This window comes from Bos javanicus, chromosome 13, assembly GCF_032452875.1.
Source record: "Bos javanicus breed banteng chromosome 13, ARS-OSU_banteng_1.0, whole genome shotgun sequence".
NCBI classification, from domain to species: Eukaryota; Metazoa; Chordata; class Mammalia; order Artiodactyla; family Bovidae; genus Bos; species Bos javanicus.
This window is the reverse complement of record NC_083880.1, coordinates 40,031,086-40,050,556: the sequence shown is the minus strand read 5'-3', so window position 1 is coordinate 40,050,556 and position 19,471 is coordinate 40,031,086. Positions and strand designations below refer to the sequence as shown.

Genomic DNA, 19,471 nt, shown 5'->3' with positions numbered 1-19,471 from the left:
GCTGTGGGAAGCTCTCTGGGTACCTAAGTGAGACTTACCTCTGAGAGCTGAGCATTTAGCAAAGGGGCTGATAAGGAGATGAAGACAGGACAAGAGCATATCAAGGTCAAGACCATGTGCTTTCTCGTCAAGAAGATTTTAGTCTGAAATACTTATTACACTTTCAGTAAATTGTTCGTCTTACTAATAAAATGATTTCTTATTTGTCATGGAATATATGTAGTATGTAACTCACATTTCTAAACTAAGCATTTCTTAACTATCATTTTAAGAAAAGAAGAAAAGACTATAAGATTAATTGAGTGCATATATTGATTGTCTTTGGCACAGAAGAAATTCTGTTTATTTTTTTTTTCAGTTGTGTTACCACAGGTGCTTTTCTGAAGGAATAGAGGTTTATGAAAAGTAAAAACAAAATATTGAAAGATAATCTAAGTACTAAGAAGAGAATATTCATACCTTAGCCTGAAAAAGAATTATGAGTCAGAGACTTTGGGCAGCTGTATAAATTGAACAACCCTTTTTAAAGGCAGTTTAGGAGTGGCTATTAAATTTGGGAACATTTGTACCCTTTGACCTGAAAGACTGCTTTGAATGCTCCTTCTAGTTTGACCACACCAGGACTGTTGGAGAAAGCAGAAATGCCACAAATCCATCAACAAGGGAGCTCTGTGCATGTCTCTACATACAGATATATTTATGTGTTGGGGGAATAAAGTTGAAGGAATATGCATCAAACCTTTGCTAGTGGTTTTTTTAAAGTAGGTAGGATTTTGGAGCCCTTTCATCATTAATTTTTTTATCTTTTAAAAGAGAATTGTATTGACGTATACTTGATTTATAACGTTGCGTTAGCTTATATAATGTGTATATATTATATATGTTAGCTTGTATAATGTGTGTACAGCACAGTGAACTAGTGGCTTCTCAAGTGCCGCTGTGCAGGAGACAAGAGACGCGAGTTCGATTCCTGGGTTGGGAAGATCTCTTGGAAAAGGACATGGCAACCCACTCCAGTATTGTTGCCTGGAGAATCCCATGGACAGAGGAGCCTGGAGGGCTACAGTCCATGGGATCGCAAAGAGTTGAACATGACTGAAGCGACTTAGCATGCACACATGCACATACACATATCCACTCTTTTTAGATTCTTTTCCCATATAGGTCATTACAGACTATTGAGTTAATGTTTATTTAATCTTTAATTTCATCTAACTTTGTATTACAATTGTTTATAAGCAGAAAGTTATAAAAATGAAAATACTTAGATTAAAAAAAAATTCACAAGCACATTCCCGCTTAGTGAATAAGAACAGCTCCTGTTCGGTCCTCACTCTTTTCCCTTGTGACCTGCATCAGGTGGACCTGTCAACCCACTGTGGGTTCATGGGCGGGCTTCAGCGCAATGGCAGCACGGGCCAGACCGCCCCCTACTACGCTACCTCGACCGTGGAAGTCATCTTCCACGTCTCAACTCGGATGCCGTCAGACTCAGACGACTCGCTCACCAAAAAGGTAAGGAGCCTCCTTGGGGACCACGCTTGGCTGTCCTGGGACAGAGCAAAGTCTGTGATGTGTCACTTGGCTTCCTCTGGACACAGCCCTGGGGTCACTCTCCTCAAGCTACCATTGTCATTAACCTGAAATATCCTGCTTGGCACAAACTAGACAAAGATAACAGGAAAATCGGTCAGTCGTATAAGTCTTAAATCCTGGGATGAAGATGAAGGAAGCATCTTCGATGTTGTTAACTTTGGATCTTCTCTCCCGTGACTATTAACTGAGAGAAAGTTATGCTGTTGACCTCTCGGGCTGGCCAAGCTCATCTGACATAAGGACCCTCTACGGCTGGGGTTGGAGAAGGCTGGTGCCCCCCAGGGCTGCCAGAGGGGGTCACTTGGCAGACCATCTGCAAAACGGCTAGTGCAGGTGGGCTACTGCCCACGGCCCCAACTCCTGTTCTCCATCAGCATGGGGCCTGCGGGCAGTTTTCTCTCGAGTTCAGAGGAGACCTCCATCCTCCAGCTGGGAGTCAGCATTCCAGAGCCCCCCGTGCGTTCTAACCTGCAGGCTGAACACCTCAGCTGACCAGCAGGAAGTGAGGGGGCCCCTAAAAGAAGAGGACATTTTACTCTGGGGAGGAAGCCTAGAAATCTAACCCATGTCTGTGTTTCCAGATTAGAACAACTGGGCCTCACATGCTGGTGCCAGGGGCTGAGCCCAGAACCCCCTCTTGACAGCCCTCTCTTCCAACAAGGATCCCAGGAACTGAGGCAGCCCCTGGAGGGTGGAAAGCAGACCATTCTGATGCTAAGACTGGCAGTTTGGTGTTGTGTCAGGTGGCAGGGAAGTGTCTATAGCCAGGGTTCCAAGTGTGTAGTCATTCCCTTCGTCAGCCAGTTCCCTTGGTTTTCCCATCTATTAAATGGGATTAAAAACACAGTTCATGTCCCAGGGTTGCTGGGCAGTGGGTGGGCAATGCCTGCAAAATTGCTGAGCACCAAGCTGGTACCCAGCAGCCCTCATCCTTGCCCACTGGTTGGATGGACTCTTCTTCCTGGCCCGTTAGGTGGGTGATTGATACTGGCCTGCGGGCTTCCCTCTACCTGCCTCTTTTCTCTTCTCTGTGGTTTTGCTCTTTCATCACTGCAGCCATGGCCATCCGGACCACATACACAGTAGGTGGCCGTACTCATGGAACCTCAGTGGTAAGGTTAGGGCATGATCAGACTCCTCCCACAGTGACCAGGGGACCTCAGTGGTCAGATCAGGGTATGATCAGACTCCTCCCACAGTGACCAGGGGTCTTGGATGTGCAGAGCATGACTGGCTTTCCTTCAGTGGCCACATACCAGCTCCTCAGGGCCTATGGAGCTGCCTCCACATCTTAGGTTTTGGTGGTGGTGGTGTTCTTAGTGGAGGGGACCCTGCCCACAGAGACGTGATCTCAGATTACCCAGACCCTAGGCAAGATTCTCAGGCATGCTCAGTCACTAAGTCCAGTCCGACTCTGCAACCCCATGGACTGTAGCCCACCAGGCTCCTCTGTCCATGGGATTCTCTAGGCAGGAATATTGGAATGGGTTGCCATACCCTCCTCCGGGGGATCTTCCTGACCCAGGGATTGAACCCACATCCCCTGCTTGGCAGGCAGATTCTTTACCACTGAGCCACCTGGGAAGCCTCAGGCAAGACCCACACATCATTTTTTTTATTACCATGTAAATTGCTGCTACTCTGCAAGTGCGTCACCATAGTCTATGATTTTCTTATTTATGACTGAAAACTGTTTTGTTACAAGATTGCTTTATATTTTAAACTTTTAAAAGAATTATTTCCTAAGTAGGATTGCCTTTTTTTTTTTTTTTTTGAGAAAAGACTGTTTTCTTGATAAAAACACCCTGTTATAAATCCTGTTCCGAGGCTTGGCTGGGCTGTAAGGTTCCCTACTGTAATCAGGCAGACACAGCTGATCCCTTTTGCTGCTCCAAGATTTAGCATCGTTAGTGACAAACTCTCTCTATCAGGACGTCTCACAGCTCAACCAGAAATCAGTCACAAGAACAGCGGCCCCACAGTTCCTCGTCTCATTCCGACTGAATTGTCCCTAACAGCTTAAAAATGAGCTGCAGAATTCTAAAGTGATTCATGCTCTCCTCTGCCCCCGTCACGGGGCCACTTTTTCAACCCTGCAATCTGGTGGCAACCCCATACTGAACTCTTGATCCTTCACCGCAGAAATTCGTTAGCTCCAGCCCGATTAGATTTTTCACAGCTAATCTAACTGCTGTAGGGGTTTGCAGAGTGGGGACAGAGCTGTGCTATTGGATTTGTCCAATTCATTTGACTCCAGGACTATAATTGCACTTATGTCTTACAAGGCTTGTATAGCCCGAGGCTGGCCAGCGCATAAAAAACAAATTGGCAGTGATACAGGACGAGTGGAGGGGATGAAAGGCCCACATTATCAGTCTCCAGGCAGCACTGCTCTGGCAGGAAGTTTCCTGGTTAATTTACAAATAAAACTTAGATTTTAGGATGGGCATACTGTCGGCCGAACAATGGGGATGTCAGGGCTGCCTGTTACTTAGTAAAAGTAGCAGCCGGGCCCACTGAGGAGCAGGAATTCTTCAATCAAACAGACGACTCCTTCTGGAGCCAGCTGGCGACGTAATGCAATTAGTCGGAAAAGGAGGTCAGCCCATTAGGTGTGTACCAGGGCCAGTGTCAGCAGTGGGCGCCGCCTGGCAGCAGCGGGCAGAGGGGCCCCGGCAGAGGGTTTGCACAGCCCTGTCAGGGTGAGAAGTGGCAGGACAGGCACTGATTTCTGAAGGCTCAAGCCCCGAGCGTTTGTCGAGCCTCTTGTGCAGTTGAAGCAGTAGCTGGCGTGAAAGATGGCTCGTGCAGACGACACACCACTCCCATCAGCTTGACCCGTGGGCTCGAGTTTCTCCCTGGAGGGCCTGTCATTGGAATTCTCCAAAACTCACATAGTGACGTCTCTGTAATGAAACCCCCTTTAGATGGAGTCGCGCTTTGAAGCTTTTGGGGTACTCCTGGGTGTTCTGACGTGGTTGACAGTCTGGCCGGGTGACTCCTACTTGCACTTCCTTCCCATGTTCTCGTCATGGACGGAAGAGGGTGCGTCCTTGCTCTTCACGCCTGATGTATCTGCAACTGGTTCCATGGCCTCAGCTCTAAATTCTGCGCATTGGTGAATTAACCTATGACTTGTGCAGAGGTCTGAGGCAAGTGACAATGAAGGCAGCTTTCAGGCGGTGAACCTTGTGTCATGACCACTTGCAGTGTCACCACGCCAGAAGTGTGGACCTGGTCCTGTGATCTCATCCTTCTTGGTCCGTCCTGAGGATACAGTTGTAAACAGAATTGGGAGAAAAAAAATTTTTTTTTGATGTGGACCATTTTTAAAGTCTTTATTTGTTACAATATTACATCTGCTTTTGGTTTGTTTTTTTGGCCGTGGGGTATGTGGGATCTTAGTTCCCCAACCAGGGATCGAACCTGCACCTCCTGCCCTGGAAAGGGGGCGGCTTCACCACTGGACTGTCAGGGAAGTTCCAGGAGACTTCTGTGGGTTATGTGATCAAGTTACCTAATTTAGAAAAGGGAGGCTAACTGCAAAAATCTCAGTCCTCACTGTATTACCTCAGAGCTGATGCCTTGTGACTCACGAGTCTGGACAGGGAGCAGCTTCACCACTGGACTGTCAGGGAAGTTCCAGGAGACTTCTGTGGGTTATGTGATCAAGTTACCTAATTTAGAAAAGGGAGGCTAACTGCAAAAATCTCAGTCCTCACTGTATTACCTCAGAGCTGATGCCTTGCGACTCACGAGTCTGGACAGGGAGCTGTTGCAGGTTCTGGGGTGCTGACCTTTGGTGGGACGGCCATGCAGGAAGGCTGTTCAGTGGGTGTGTTGGTCCTGTTCAGAAGCATGTGCCAACCCTGCAGCGAGGGGCACAGAACTACCCAGAAAGTTGTCTCTCTCTATGGGGCGAGCAGGACAGATGTGTGCCCCCGGGCAGCCCCTGCCCTCAGTTACCTTCTCCTGCTCTAAATTCCTCCCAAAGTTTCCATCTGAAACCACTCCGATTTCCCTCAAAAACATGCCTTTATTGTGCCGCTGGTGAGCCACTGCTGCGTTTTGACTCCAAAAGAGTAAATTTTAGGAGTGCGTCATGAACTCCTTGCATGTTTTATTGAAAGGGAAAAAGAAAGGAAAATGGATATCTAGAAGTAGAGAGATGCCTAATGTTACTGTGAAAACCCAGGGTCTTTTTTTAAAACTATTTACATAAGGGATCAGCCTCAACTTTTGCCTGCTACCCTTCTAGTCTTTATATGTAAGAGAGGAGGAGAAGGAAAAACTTATGTGCTGGGTTATTTTACATTTAGAAAGTTGTGGATGTCATTGAATTTTTCCACACCCATCACACCTCGTGTTCAGCACTCGCAGTAAAGTGTGTCCCAGAGCCCAGGTTCAGACGCAGCTGAATCAAGTGCCTCACGTGGGGGCCGCCCGAGCTGGAACCTCACCTCACTGTAGATGCAAAGGTACAGTGGTCCCCAGAGGTATGACAGAGGAAGGAAGAAGCAGGCACTGCAGGAGACCAGCCTCCCTTATGACCTCGTGAAGAGAAGGGAGGCCTGCTGGGATGGCCTCGGGTTTTCCCCTTGTGGTCAGAGAGTCTATAAAGAAATTGCATTTATATTAGTGTGTTTTAAATACACGGTATTTGAGAACATCCTTTTTTATACTGTAAGACAAAATGCTTGATTTGATACGACATCTCTATTTTATTAAGAACCTCTAAATTTAGTTCTTCTCAGGGCTCACCTGTTAAATAAGTTCGCAAGCAAGACAGGCTATGTCACGGGCATAGGCGGGTGTGCGGGGTCGAGGATTCACATTCTCAGTAGGCATCCTAGGGTCTCACCAGCCAGTCCCTATGGGTTTAGGACTTCAATTTCAGCCAGCATTTTAGCTTTTATAATCGAGTTTGCTTGACTCACAGCCAGGCCTGCCCCCAAGAACTCACTTGCACTCCTCCAGCCCCAGATGCACAGTCACTGCAGGAACTCCGGGGAGGGTGTTCTTGCATTGGCCCAAGCTGTTCCCTGATGGATGCGCAGAGGGTCCCTTCCGTGAAGGCACCGGAAGCCCTCCCCAGAAAGGCCAGGAGTCTCTGACTCGTCAGCTTTGGACCGCATGGCCTCTTGTGTATAAATGGGAGGGCTAGGGGAGTTGCGCTGTCACAGAGCTGTTGCCCTGGGGCGCAGCCTAGATGGCCATGGGCAATGGAGGTGCATGGATTACAAACCCCCGCCCAGCTTCCACGCTGCTTCTGCACCTGTGGTGGGGGGTGGGGGGCTTGCCTTCCTGAGCCCCTCGCCTCCTTGTTAGACTACATAAAGGTGATCTCAGAGCATTAGTGGAAAGATAGAACAAAATGTACGTGTGAACAGACTTTTCTCTGCAGTAAGGCACTCTTTCAAAGCTAGGTACTAGTGCTTCATATTAGTTTCTTATTAAATTTAAGTAACCCTAGTTATTGGAGAAGGAAATGGCAACCCACTCTAGTGTTCTTGCCTGGAGAATCCCAGGGATGGGGGAGCCTGGTGGGCTGCCGTCTATGGGGTCTCACAGAGTCGAACACAGCTGAAGCGACTTAGCAGCAGCAGCAACCCTAGTTTCTTAGACAAAGGTAATATTATATATACTTTTTCTTAAAGGTTTGTCCTAAATCTGGTTTTTATACATTTGGTAATGATTGTGTTATAATGGCTTCTATTCTCTTATATGCATCTTATTTTCTTAATCAGTATCAAATTAAGAGCCTTATGAAGCTCTTTTGTAATATGGAATAAAAGACTCATACTGTCCATTGTGTAGAAACACACTCAGCTACATAAAGCATCAGGCTTTGCTGCAGGAATCAAATTAAATTTTTAACAAATCCTGGAAAAGGTCCTGTCCCCACGCAGCCACATGTACCTGTGATGCTCACATGCCTCTCTTGGTTCCAGTGTGTTTCGTGGAAGGCGAGCTGTGTGTTTTTTTTGTTCATGCATTTGTGCTTTTTTAAAAATCTTCATAGAAGGCATCAGTGTTGTAGCCTTTTTCAGTGGTGAATTATTTTTGCCTCTGAGTATAAGAATTCAATTTGTAAGCCGAGACCCTTCATAAAGTGCTGTGATCACTCTGATTAATAAGGAGCCAATTTGCCCTTGCAGCTCCGTCACTTGGGGAATGACGAAGTCCACATCGTCTGGTCCGAGCACTCCAGGGACTACCGCAGCGGGATCATCCCCACCGCCTTCGGAGACGTTTCAATCATCATCTACCCCATGAAGAATCACATGTTCTTTATCGCGATAACCAAGAAACCCGAGGTATGTTTTCACCACACTCTCCTTGTGACTTGTACAGCGGTTTGCCATATGATTCCCTGTTACTGAAAAACAGTGTTAATCGATATGTTAAAGGGGCCACTTGACACGTACATGAATTACACGTGCTGTATAGGAATTAAATATGAATTGGGGTTTTTCAAACATTCTTTCATCAGGAGCACAGAATTCTGTATTTTATTGCTGAGATTCTTTGAAAATTATATTGTAAAGACAGTATGGTTTTTTAAATGTTTTTCATGTTTAAGACTTTGTAATATAAAGAAATGATTGAAAGTCTGGGGCATCTTGATTAATAATAATAATATCTGAATGAGCCCCATGTCACATCCAGCATTTTATGGGTGACTGTGGGTAGAGGATCCAGCCTTGCCTCTGCCGCTGCTAACGGGGGTCAGTCCTAAAGGATCTTGGAAAAGTCCTAAAAAGCTGGGCCCCCCTGAGGCTCAGTCTATGTCGGGGCTCTAAAGATGGATGCATCTTCCCACCCGATCGGTTCAGCTGGGTATCCATCATGGGAACGGCCAGAACCGTTCGGTGTCCTGAGCGCAGGACCTAGATTGGCTTCTGTTTCCGCCCTTGTCCTGCCTTTAGTGGTGATTTAACAGCGCTGTGTACAGTGACTTGATTTTGTTTGGGAATTATTAATCCAAGGTGGGCTTTGTAGTCTTTTCAGTAAACCTCTAGTGTATTGTCTCTCCTCAAGGGAATGACACGTGCCTTGGCTTGATACTAAGTACAACCTTCATTTCCATTCCAAATTGTCCTCCTGCAGGAGCTAAAAGTTACTCTTCTAAATATACTCTTTTTCAGCTTTAAAAATAAGAGGCAAAACTTTCCTGGGATTTATAACCTAAAAGTGTTCAAGTTGTGAAGATTAAATGAGCTAAGAAATGAAAGGTGTTTAAATCAGTGCCTGGTCCAGAGGAAAAAGCTACTTAAGAGTTGATAATGATGATAATAATAATAGCTTTTATTATTATTGCTATTATTGTTTTTTGTTATAGTTACTACCATGAAAATAGAATAAATAATGACTGCGGGACAACTCCTAAACTCAGAAAAGTCCCCACTCTGGCTGGTGAGGAGCCTGACATAAAGAGAACCCTCTTTTCTTTTCAAGGAGTGGAGATGCCAAAAGTTTTTCATATTAAATATTTGTGTGATCTTTGGTCCAAGTCTGTGTGTGTGAAGTGTTCAGTTTTGTATAAGAAAATGGCTCTTACTGCTAATAACATTTGCGTGTGTCCAAGGACATTAATTTAAAAAATTAAACTGAAAATTTTAATATTAGACAACTGATAAATTTAGTATCCTGTGGCTTTCCAAACTGGCAAATGTGTTTCTTTAATATTTAGTATGGATTAACTGGCTCTATTAGTTCATTTTCAACATGGCCCTCTAAAATGTCATTTAATGTCTTAAAAATGTCACCTTTATTTTTAGAGCAAATTAAGAATATAAAAGGTATTTCAGTTCACTTTATAGTGTCAAAGTGATTTTTAAAAAGTATGGTAGTGCATGAAAACAAATATTATCATACCTTTTAAAATTTCTTTTAAAAAATATGTAAGTTTTATGAATTTGGCCATAAATTCTGACAAGATGAATCGAGCAAATCGCTTTCTTAATATTTCAGTTCAAAAGGCCTAAAGGAAAGAAGAGAATAATGGCCAACTGGAAATTTAGTGCTATCCCCACATTTAAAGGACAAACCATTACAATGTAATAAAATTAATCCAGACATTTCCAGGGCAAGTGTGGCTGACCTTTTGTTCGCCAACCACTGACCTCAGGGTGAATGCGAGAGGCTTGTGGAGGGAAAGTCTGTTTGTTTGGCTTCGGTCCCTGGTATTTAAATTGCATTCCCTAATCAAATGAAAAGGCTGTCCTCTCTATCAGGTTACAGAATCCATGGCAACATTTGGCCTTTTATATCCATAATGTTAGCCTTTTTGTTTGCATCTAAGTAGAGACACCTGGAGCAATGTTAACATTAACCGATTTAGCATTAATAGCTTCATTATATAAGAATTTCTGATCAGATAGCTGTTACTTTTGTTATATTGCTTCAGCTTGTATTGTTGTCATTTTTTATCTCCCTGCTTGGCAACCGGGCAATGATTTGCAAATTTTTTTTGTCTTGATTAATTAAGCAATATAATTATCAGTAACCACGATGCAGTCTTTGCTCAACAAAGCTTCTGAGAGAAAACAATGGTAAGTCTGTTAGTATGAATGCATTCCACGTGTCCCAGATGCATGAGGATATTACGGACAATGAGGGGAAAGGCCGCCTGGGAGCGGGGACAAAGGGTGTCAGGCAGGCCCGACACACTACACATACCGCCAGGGACGCTCTGCGGGCTCCCGGGGACACAGACGCCTCGTTAGATTACAGCTAGTCAGCAGAGATTAATTCTCAGCCATTTGGTGCAATAATTTACCCATTCCTCAGTCTTTTAACCAGCATGCCTTACCACGGAAGGGGAGGCTTTGTGCTCGAAAGGTTTATTTAACCTTGCCCACTTTTAGGGATTGCCACCAAAATCAATATTTTTGCTAAGAAATTGTCATGACGCAGCTGCTCAAAGTTAAGAACAATCCTTCTCTGAAGGACAAGGACGTGTACAACTTTCCACAATGACCACATTGGAGCATCTGTGGAGGACTTGTATCTTTCATCTGAACTTGGTGTGACTGTGTTCTGAGTATGCTATACTGGCCTCCGGGTAGCCATACTTCCCTAAGAATAATTTTAATCCTTTTTGTTTTTTTTAGGAGGGAAAAAGAAAAAAGAAAAAAAAATCTCATCAGTACACAAAAGTCCTGCTCACTGGACAGAGTCATGCATATTCAAATTGTACTTTCATTCACTGGGCCTCATTAGTGGCCTGTGTAATAACGCGGGGCTGTTTGTAATACAAGCTCACAGACAGCGCTGCTTCCAAGGCCTTTGAAATTGAACATATTTCGCTTTTTCATCCATACACCTCCCTTAAATATACAAATTATGTGCCTGGCAGAACCCGCCTTGCCTTCATAATACAGCCTCTACAAAACAGTAGGTTGCAGGAGCGTAGCTGTGCTCACGGGAGGCAGGGATCTGAGAGGGTCTATTCCCTTCTCGAGCTTTTCATCCAACTTTAAAACATATAAATTTACTGAAAAATCAGTATGCTTACCAACATATTGGGTTGGCCAAATAGTTCGCTCAGGTTTTCCCATACTGTGGACATCGCCTCTTTAGTCACGGAAAAGAAATACGCTATTGCCAGACTTGTGGTGGTGGTTTTTTTTTTTCTAAGTTGGTGGTCAGGGAAGACGTACACCCAGGGCAGAATGTGAGATTTACAGGGTTTGTTAAAACACTCAATTTGTCCCGCAGGAGAGTGGTTCATAAAACCTCCTGCAGCAGGGGGATACCATGCTACTTTGTTTCTTCAAGTGACTGGAAAAAACAGGGGAACTCAGAACACTGTGGGTGCTCATTTGCTTGTATGAATTTGTGAAGGTACATTTTAGCATTTTTGCTGTTTCTCTCCAGGGACCTTAGTGATTGGCTGGTGACTCTCTGACCAAAGGGTGGATGAGCCGAAGCAGCCTTGACCAGGAGTAGTTTAGGACAAGAGGAGGCTTTGAGGAAGGGTCCTTTTGGTCACCCCAAGCAGATTGTCCATTTTGTAAATGCAAACCACGTTGGTGCTCTCTAGGATCTCCTTACTTGGCCCTGGTAGATACGGGGTTGGGACGAAAATATGACGATTCCATCGTTTCTGAGAAGCACAGGCAGGGGTGGGTAACAGGATAGGAGCTGGGACCCCAAAGTTCCAGTCCTTGTGCTTCCGCCGCAAGGGTGTCCTGGGCAAGTCTCTCAACATCTTTGGACCTTAGCTTCCTCAGTTGTAACACTGAGGTTGGGGAGCATCCATCTTCCATGGATTCTAAGCACCCCTTTAAGAGGAGAGGCCCTTGTTGGAACCTCCTGTTCCTAGATGCCCATCCTTTCCCTAAGTTGCCCTGAGGCTGCTGTTGTAGTTTGTGGCTCTCCTGCAGGCTCAGCAGCTATTGTGTGTGTGTGTGTGTGTGTGTGTGTGTGTGTGTGTGTATGTTTGTCTCCAGGAAGACAGCTAACCCAGGACCTTCACTGAGAGCAAGTTACGTACTCGGGATGCTGGTTAGGGTCCAGGCACCAGAAGCCACAGGAACATTTGCACATGTGGGATCCTGAGTAACCAGTGCTGGCACCCGTTTTTGGAAGGAAATATTTTCCTAGGGTGACTTTATTGTAAAGGGGATGTGTTTGACTACAACATGGTTGTGTAAATTTCTTCTTGTTTCAAATGTGCAGTTTGAATATTTCAAATATTTCTTAAACATTTCTCTCAACCCCAGCCAAATGTCCTTTTTGAGATTAAGTCATACATTTTCAAATAATTTGGGGACATTCTCAAGGAAGGTGAGTTGCTTATTTTTGAATATGTAAAGAATTATTTGTTTTGAAAAGATAATTAAAGACACTGAACAACTAGAATTCACTAAATATGTTATTAAATGGATAACTGCAATATGTTCTGGTTTGGTAATTTATTATTATTGTTGTTGGGAGGTTTTTAGGTGGAGGAATGACACTGGGAACTTTGTGAAAAGGCAGCTGTCATTTGCAGATGTTACATCAAAATCAGATTTCTTCTCTAGTTCATTGCCACTCCTAATTAGAGGAATTCCCTGGATAGAAGGATCTATATTATTCCTTTTGTCCAGTTTTGAAAGACTGTCTGAGTCACCCAAAAACTGCTGCCAAAGAATAATAACGAACATTTATTTATTTATAACATAAGCTTCAGTACAGATGGAAAAAAAAAATCTATGGCCTATTATTAACTCCTAGCTCCTGTTTTATCTTTCACAACAATTTAGCTATTAAGAATTCCCTCTCAATTGATCTTCCCCAAAAGTTGCATTGTTTTCCCTTTTTTCAGCTGGTCTTTGATATTTACATCTTCCCACCTTTGTCTTCTCCTCCTCCTTTGGTGAGAGTCAGCCTGTGTAAATGTGCGAGCAGCCACTGGAAGAGCCTGCTGTGTGTCAGAAAGTGGGCAGTTTTCATCTTCTGCCCCAGCTGACCTCAGCAGGAAGGGCCTTCCTCTCTGACCGCTCAGCATGCACCCAAGTGCCTGCTGAAGCTCCTGCGTGTGGTTGCATGTGCCCTCAGCTAAATCTGGGCAAGGCAGGCCGGGACGCTAGGAGCATAGAGAACATCTCCATGGTCAGGACACAGGCCCACTGCCCCCAGGACTAGACGTGCACTTTCTGTGCTGTACTTGAAGTTCATTAGTTGATTGTTTGTTGTGGTTGGATTTTTATTGTTTAGTTAGCGTCATGATTTTTTTTTTTAATCACAGCTCCATCTCACTGATTACTGGATTCTTTTTAAGGTTAGGGCTGGGACCTTATGACAGATCCGTAGAACACTTCTCCCCCGCACCTCATCACAACATCAGCTGGGCTTTTGTATAGTAATGGGAAGCATCCAAAAGAGCCGCACATCTGAGACCTCATCCGCAAAATCCCTGGGGAAGCCCAGACACAATAGGGAAGTCGGAAACAGAGGCATCCGAGCAAGTTTTAGAGTCTGATGCCTTCGTCTATGGCTTCAGCAAACCATAAACACAGCAGTCATCAACACTGGCTAACTACTAGCCAGACGAACATCAAGTCTTACACTAATCATCTATTTATTTCAGTTTCTTTTATCTGGCATATCATGTAAATCAATCTCAACAACAACAAAAAAATCACAAGGCATCCTAAAAGGCAAAAAAAACCCACCAAAAAACCCGCAGTTTGAAGAGACAGAGCAAGCATCAAAAGCAGATTCAGATATGGCAAAGATTTTGAAATGATCAGATCAGGAATTTAAAAGAATATGCTAAAGGCTCTAAAGATGGACAACATGCAAAAAGAGATGAGTAATGGAAGCAGAGAGATGCAAACTCCAGGAAAGAATTAAAAGGAAATGCTAGAAATCAAAAGCACGGTTGCAGAAATGAAGAATGTCTTTAATGGCTTTATCAGTAAATGGAATTAGTGAAGAAAGGAATGGAGAGCTTGAAAATATGTTAAGTAGAAATATCAAAACTGAAATGCCAAGGGGGAAAAGGATTACAAAAACTGAACAGGGTTCAAGATCTGCAGGATAATTAAAAAGAGTGTGTGCATGCCTAGTTGCTCAGTCGTGTCCAACTCTGCGACTCCATGGACTGTAGCCCACCAGGCTCCTCTGTCCATGGAATTTTCTAGGCAAGAATACTGGAGTGAGTTGCCATTTCCTATTCCAGGGATCTTCCCAATCTAGGGATCAATCCCGCATCTCTTGTGTCTCCTGCATTGGCAGGCAGATTCTTTACCACTGAGCCACCTGGAAAGCCCCAGTTACAAAGGGTAATATACACCTAGTGTGGGAATACCAGAAGAGAAAGAGAAAGGACAGAAGAAATATTTGAAATGATAACATAAATACATTTTTATATTACATGTATTTTAGTGGCTTAGTTAGTAAAGACTCTGTCTGCAATGCAGAAGTCCTGGGTTTGATCCCTGGGTTGGGAAGATCCCCCGGAGAAGGGAATGGCAACCCACTCCAGTATTCTTGCTTAGAGAATTCCATGGGACAGAGAAGCCTGGTGGGCTACAGTCCTGGGGATCACAGAGAATCGAACACGACTGAGTGACTTTCTCTTCACTTACAATATGTGAAAAATTTCCAAATTGAAGACAGATACCAAACCACAGATCCAGGAAGCACAGATAGCACCAAGGAGAATACGTACAAAAGCATCTACACCCAGATGTGTCACATTCAGACTACACGTTGTACACAGAATGTTTGTGTCCCTCACACCCCAGAATTCATGTTTTGAAATCTAACCACTAGTGTAATGGTATTTAGGGGTAGGGGTAAAGGTGATTAGGTCATAAGAGTGGGGCCCTTGGGAGTGGTATTGGTGGCCTTTTGGAAGAGGACCCGAGAGCTTCCTTACCACTTCTTGCATGTGAGGACACAGAGACAAGACAGCCATCCATTTATTAGCCATCCGATTCAGACTTTCCAGCCTCCAGAATTGTGAGAGTTTATAGGCCACCCAGTCTACGGTTGGAGAAGGAAATGGCAACCCACTCCAGTGTTCTTGCCTGGAGAATCCCTGTCTATGGGGTCACACAGAATCGGACACGACTAAAGCGACTTAGCAGCAGCAGTCTATGGTACTTTGTTAAAGCAGCCCAAACAGACAAAAATTAAAAATAACAGGAAGATCTTAAAAGAAGCCAGAGGACAAAAATAAGTCTAAAGGCTCCAGCCTAGGAATTACATTGAACTTCTAGCCAGAAATCATGCAAGTTAGAAGCAAGTGGAGTAAAATATTTCAAGTGTTGAAAGAAAAAAAAACACCCACCAACATAGAATTCTGTATTCTTCAGAAATGAAAGAAGAAATACTTTCTCAGACAAATAGATTAGATCAGTCGCTCAGTTGTGTCCGACTCTTTGTGACCCCATGAATCGCAGCACGCCAGGCCTCCCTGTCCATCACCAACTCTCGGAGTTCACTCAGACTCACGTCCATCGAGTCAGTGATGCCAACCAGCCATCTCATCCTCTGTCGTCCCCTTCTCCTCTTGCCCCAAGTCCCTCCCAGCATCAGGGTCTTTTCCAATGAGTCAACTCTTCGCATGAGGTGGCCAAAGTACTGGAGTTTCAGCTTTAGCATCATTCCTTCCAAAGAAATCCCAGGGCTGATCTCCTTCAGAATGGACTGGTTGGATCTCCTTGCAGTCCAAGGGACTCTCAAGAGTCTTCTCCAACACCACAGTTCAAAAGCATCAATTCTTCGGCACTCAGCCTTCTTCACAGTCCGACTCTCACATCCATACATGACCACAGGAAAAACCATAGCCTTGACTAGACGAACCTTTGTTGGCAACATAACGTCTCTGCTTTTGAATATGCTATCTAAGTTGGTCATAACTTTCCTTCCAGGAGTAAGCGTCTTTTAATTTCATGGCTGCAGTCACCATCTGTAGTGATTTTGGAGCCCAGAAAAATAAAGTCTGACACTGTTTCCACTGTTTCCCCATCTATTTCCCATGAAGTGATGGGACCGGATGCCATGATCTTCGTTTTCTGAATGTTGAGCTTTAAGCCAACTTTTTCACTCTCCACTTTCACTTTCATCAAGAGGCTTTTTAGTTCCTCTTCACTTTCTGCCATAAGGGTGGTGTCATCTGCATATCTGAGGTTATTGGTATTTCTCCTGGCAATCTTGATTCCAGCTTGTGTTTCTTCCAGTCCAGCGTTTCTCATGATGTACTCTGCATAAACGTTAAGCAAGCAAGGTGACAGTATACAGCCTTGACGTACTCCTTTTCCTATTTGGAACCAGTCTGTTGTTCCATGTCCAGTTCTAACTGTTGCTTCCTGACCTGCATACAGATTTCTCAAGAGGCAGATCAGGTGGTCTGGTATTCCCATCTCTTTCAGAATTTTCCAGTTTATTGTGATCCACACAGTCAAAGGCTTTGGAATAGTCAATAAAGCAGAAATAGATGCTTTTCTGGAACTCTCTTGCTTTTTCCATGACCCAGCGGATGTTGGCAATTTGATCTCTGGTTCCTCTGCCTTTTCTAAAACTAGCTTGAACATCAGGAAGTTCACCATTCACATATTGCTGAAGCCTGGCTTGGAGAATTTTGAGCATTACTTTACTAGCATGTGAGATGAGTGCAATCGTGCAGTAGTTTGAGCATTCTTTGGCATAGAAGTCAGGCAATTTGTAACCAGTAGACCTGCCTTATAAGAAATGTTGCAATAAATTCATCAAAAAAGAAGGAAAATTATATGGATCAGAAACACAGATCTAGTTTAGAAAGAAAGAGGTTTAGAGAGGAACAAATGAAATCTTTTATTTTTTATATTTATTGATTGATTGCACTGGGTCTTAGTTGCTGCAAACGGGCTTTGTCTAGTTGCAGTGAGTGAGGCATATCCTCTAATAATGGTATTTGGACCTTTGATTGCAGTGGTTTCTCTTGTTGTGGAGCACGGGCTCTAGAGCTCTTTCTCAGTAGTTGTGGCAAACCGGTTTAGTAAGGGAAGCCCTTGCTCATGTGCAGAAGCCCCCGAGAGGGCCCGGCCTGTCTGTGCACCAGCATCCCTGGAGCCTACAGTCCTATGAATAACCACAGAGGTCCCTGCTTTCCCTTTTGACCTCTCATTTTGGCCCTTGGTTATTTCCAGTCTGGCACTTGATCCTCTCATTGTTCATGATAACTTTTCTTGATAGTTTTAATTGGGGGATGGGTATTCATGAAATGCCCTCAAATACATCCGTTCTCCTATTTGTAGGCAGGATTCAGGGTGAAGCCAGTGGTGTTCATAGTGGTAAGTCTCCAGGGACGGTCCTGTCCATCAGTGCCGAGGTAGTTCTGACCTCAGGGTAACGAGCCAGCTTCTCGGGGGGAATGTCACGGAAAACCAACTCTCGCTGGTCCCCGATCCCTGATGTCTCCCCACATGCCCTTTCCACCACGCATAGAGGCTTTCCGCTCCTGTCTGTTCTTCCTGATGTCTTGCTGCTGCTGCTGCTAAGTTGCTTCAGTCATGTCCGACTCTGTGTGACCCTAGACATGGCAGCCCACCAGGCTCCCCCGTCCCTGGGATTCTCCAGGCAAGAACACTGGAGTGGGTTGCCATTTCCTTCTCCAATGCATGAAAGTGAAAAGTGAAAGTGAAGTCTCTCAGTCGTGTCCGACTCTTCGAGACCCCATGGTCTGCGGCCTACCAGGCTCCTCCATCCATGGGATTTTCCAGGCAAGAGTACTGGAGTGGGTTGCCATTACCTTCTCCATCCTGACATCTTACTCTAACATTATTTTGTAACTTGACAAAGTTCCTTTCACAGAGACTGTGATCATGGTTGCCATTACTCTTCACAGGCGCCCCCTTTACCCCCATCTTTTTGCAATGCTCTATCCCTGCACCCACCCCAAGTATACAAACATGCATCCTACCCTGTCTGACTTGGGCATTTAGGTTCCTGATCACTTCATTTGCAAAGATCATCTCCAAGTTAGGTCAGCTCCAACCAGACTGAAGCTTCCTCACTGTTGCTGAAACACACTGATTCCGCCCCCCACCCAGGGCATCGTGTGTGCTGCTGCTCTGCCTGGAATGCTCTCGTATCAGCTGTCCTCATACACTGGAAGTCAGCCCGCCCTCCCTCGTCCCCCTGGCCGTGTGACCTCTAACTGAAGGACTCTCCCCTAGAGAGTCCTATTGCTCTTCCCTGCCTTCTGCTTCACCTTAGCACTTTACTACCTGTGTGTGCGTGCTAAGTTGCTTCAGTCATGTGTGACTCTTTGCAACCCCATGGACAGTAGCCCTCCAGGCTCCTCTGTCCATGGGATTCTGCAGGCAAGAATATTGGAGTGGGTTGCCATACCCTCCAGGGGATCTTCCTGACCCAGGAATCGAACTCGTGTCTCTTACATCTCCTGCATTGGCAGGTGGGTTCTTTTCCACTAGTGCCACCTGGGAAGCCCACTTTAATGCTTAACATATTACATATTTGATGTCTTTATACTGTTCTTTTCTCCAAAACCTCCAATAAGTTCTAAGCTCAATGAAATCAGGAATTTTTTTCTTTATATTCACTGCTGTGTCCCAAGTCAATAGGACAGTATCTGTCAGATAATAAATATTTTTTGAACAAATAAGTAAGTAAGTGATAAGAATAAATACAGGAGTTATAAGGAAGACCCTATTCTTGACTTCATGGAGCTGACAGTCTCCATAGTAGTGAATTGAGTTGATGAAATTCAAATACGGGAAAAAAAAAAAAGTGAAAGAGAGAAAAAGAAATCCAAAAAAAGACAGGCACCTAAACCCTGGGTGGCACAGGTGTGAAGGAAAGCCAAGTCTCTGTTAAAGAATTAGAAGGAAATGTGAATGATGTGATGTCTCTGAAATAGAGGGAAGAAGGTTCAAGAAGGAGGACCTTGTGGTTGTTAGCCGAGACAGTGTCATCTCCTTTAAGAGTCAACACACATTGGGATCCATGTGAAAATGTTGCTAATTCTAAAATCAGTTTCAGAAGGTTGCCAGCCTGGGGGTGTACCCTGAGGCCCGGCTGTGTGCTCTGGAGTGTATCCACACGGTGGAAACGCTCAGAAAGAGTAATATTGCTTCCATAAATGACAGCTCAAGAAAGAAAAGAAGAACATGGTCACAATCTGTCATGAGAAGTTTAGCTGATAAGTTTGCAGGAGAGGAGCATCGTGGCACAATCCGGCTTGGCTTGATTCGAAAGCCCTGAACCTGGGTCCCCTACATCCAGCGCCCAGTCTGTGGGTGGCAGTGTGCGTGGTCCTGACAGATTTGAGGTGTATCAAGCAGCTGTTCTCATGTCTTTGGTTCACCTTTTACTGTTTGTTTGTTTGTTTTTAACATACTAAGTGTTCTTCTGGTTTTGTTCTGTTTTG

At 44.6% G+C, this 19,471-nt stretch overlaps 1 protein-coding gene across 5 annotated transcripts in view; it reads left to right on the top strand.

Moving 5' to 3' along the window:
- Nucleotides 1–19,471, top strand: part of RALGAPA2 (Ral GTPase activating protein catalytic subunit alpha 2) — a 279,065-nt gene that overhangs the window by 192,431 nt on the left and 67,163 nt on the right. For all 5 annotated transcript variants that reach the window (XM_061436379.1, XM_061436376.1, XM_061436378.1 and 2 more), the window contains 2 exons: nt 1,360–1,515; nt 7,755–7,913. In XM_061436379.1, the coding sequence (XP_061292363.1) occupies nt 1,360–1,515; nt 7,755–7,913 (315 nt within the window). The remainder of the gene's footprint in view (nt 1–1,359; nt 1,516–7,754; nt 7,914–19,471) is intronic.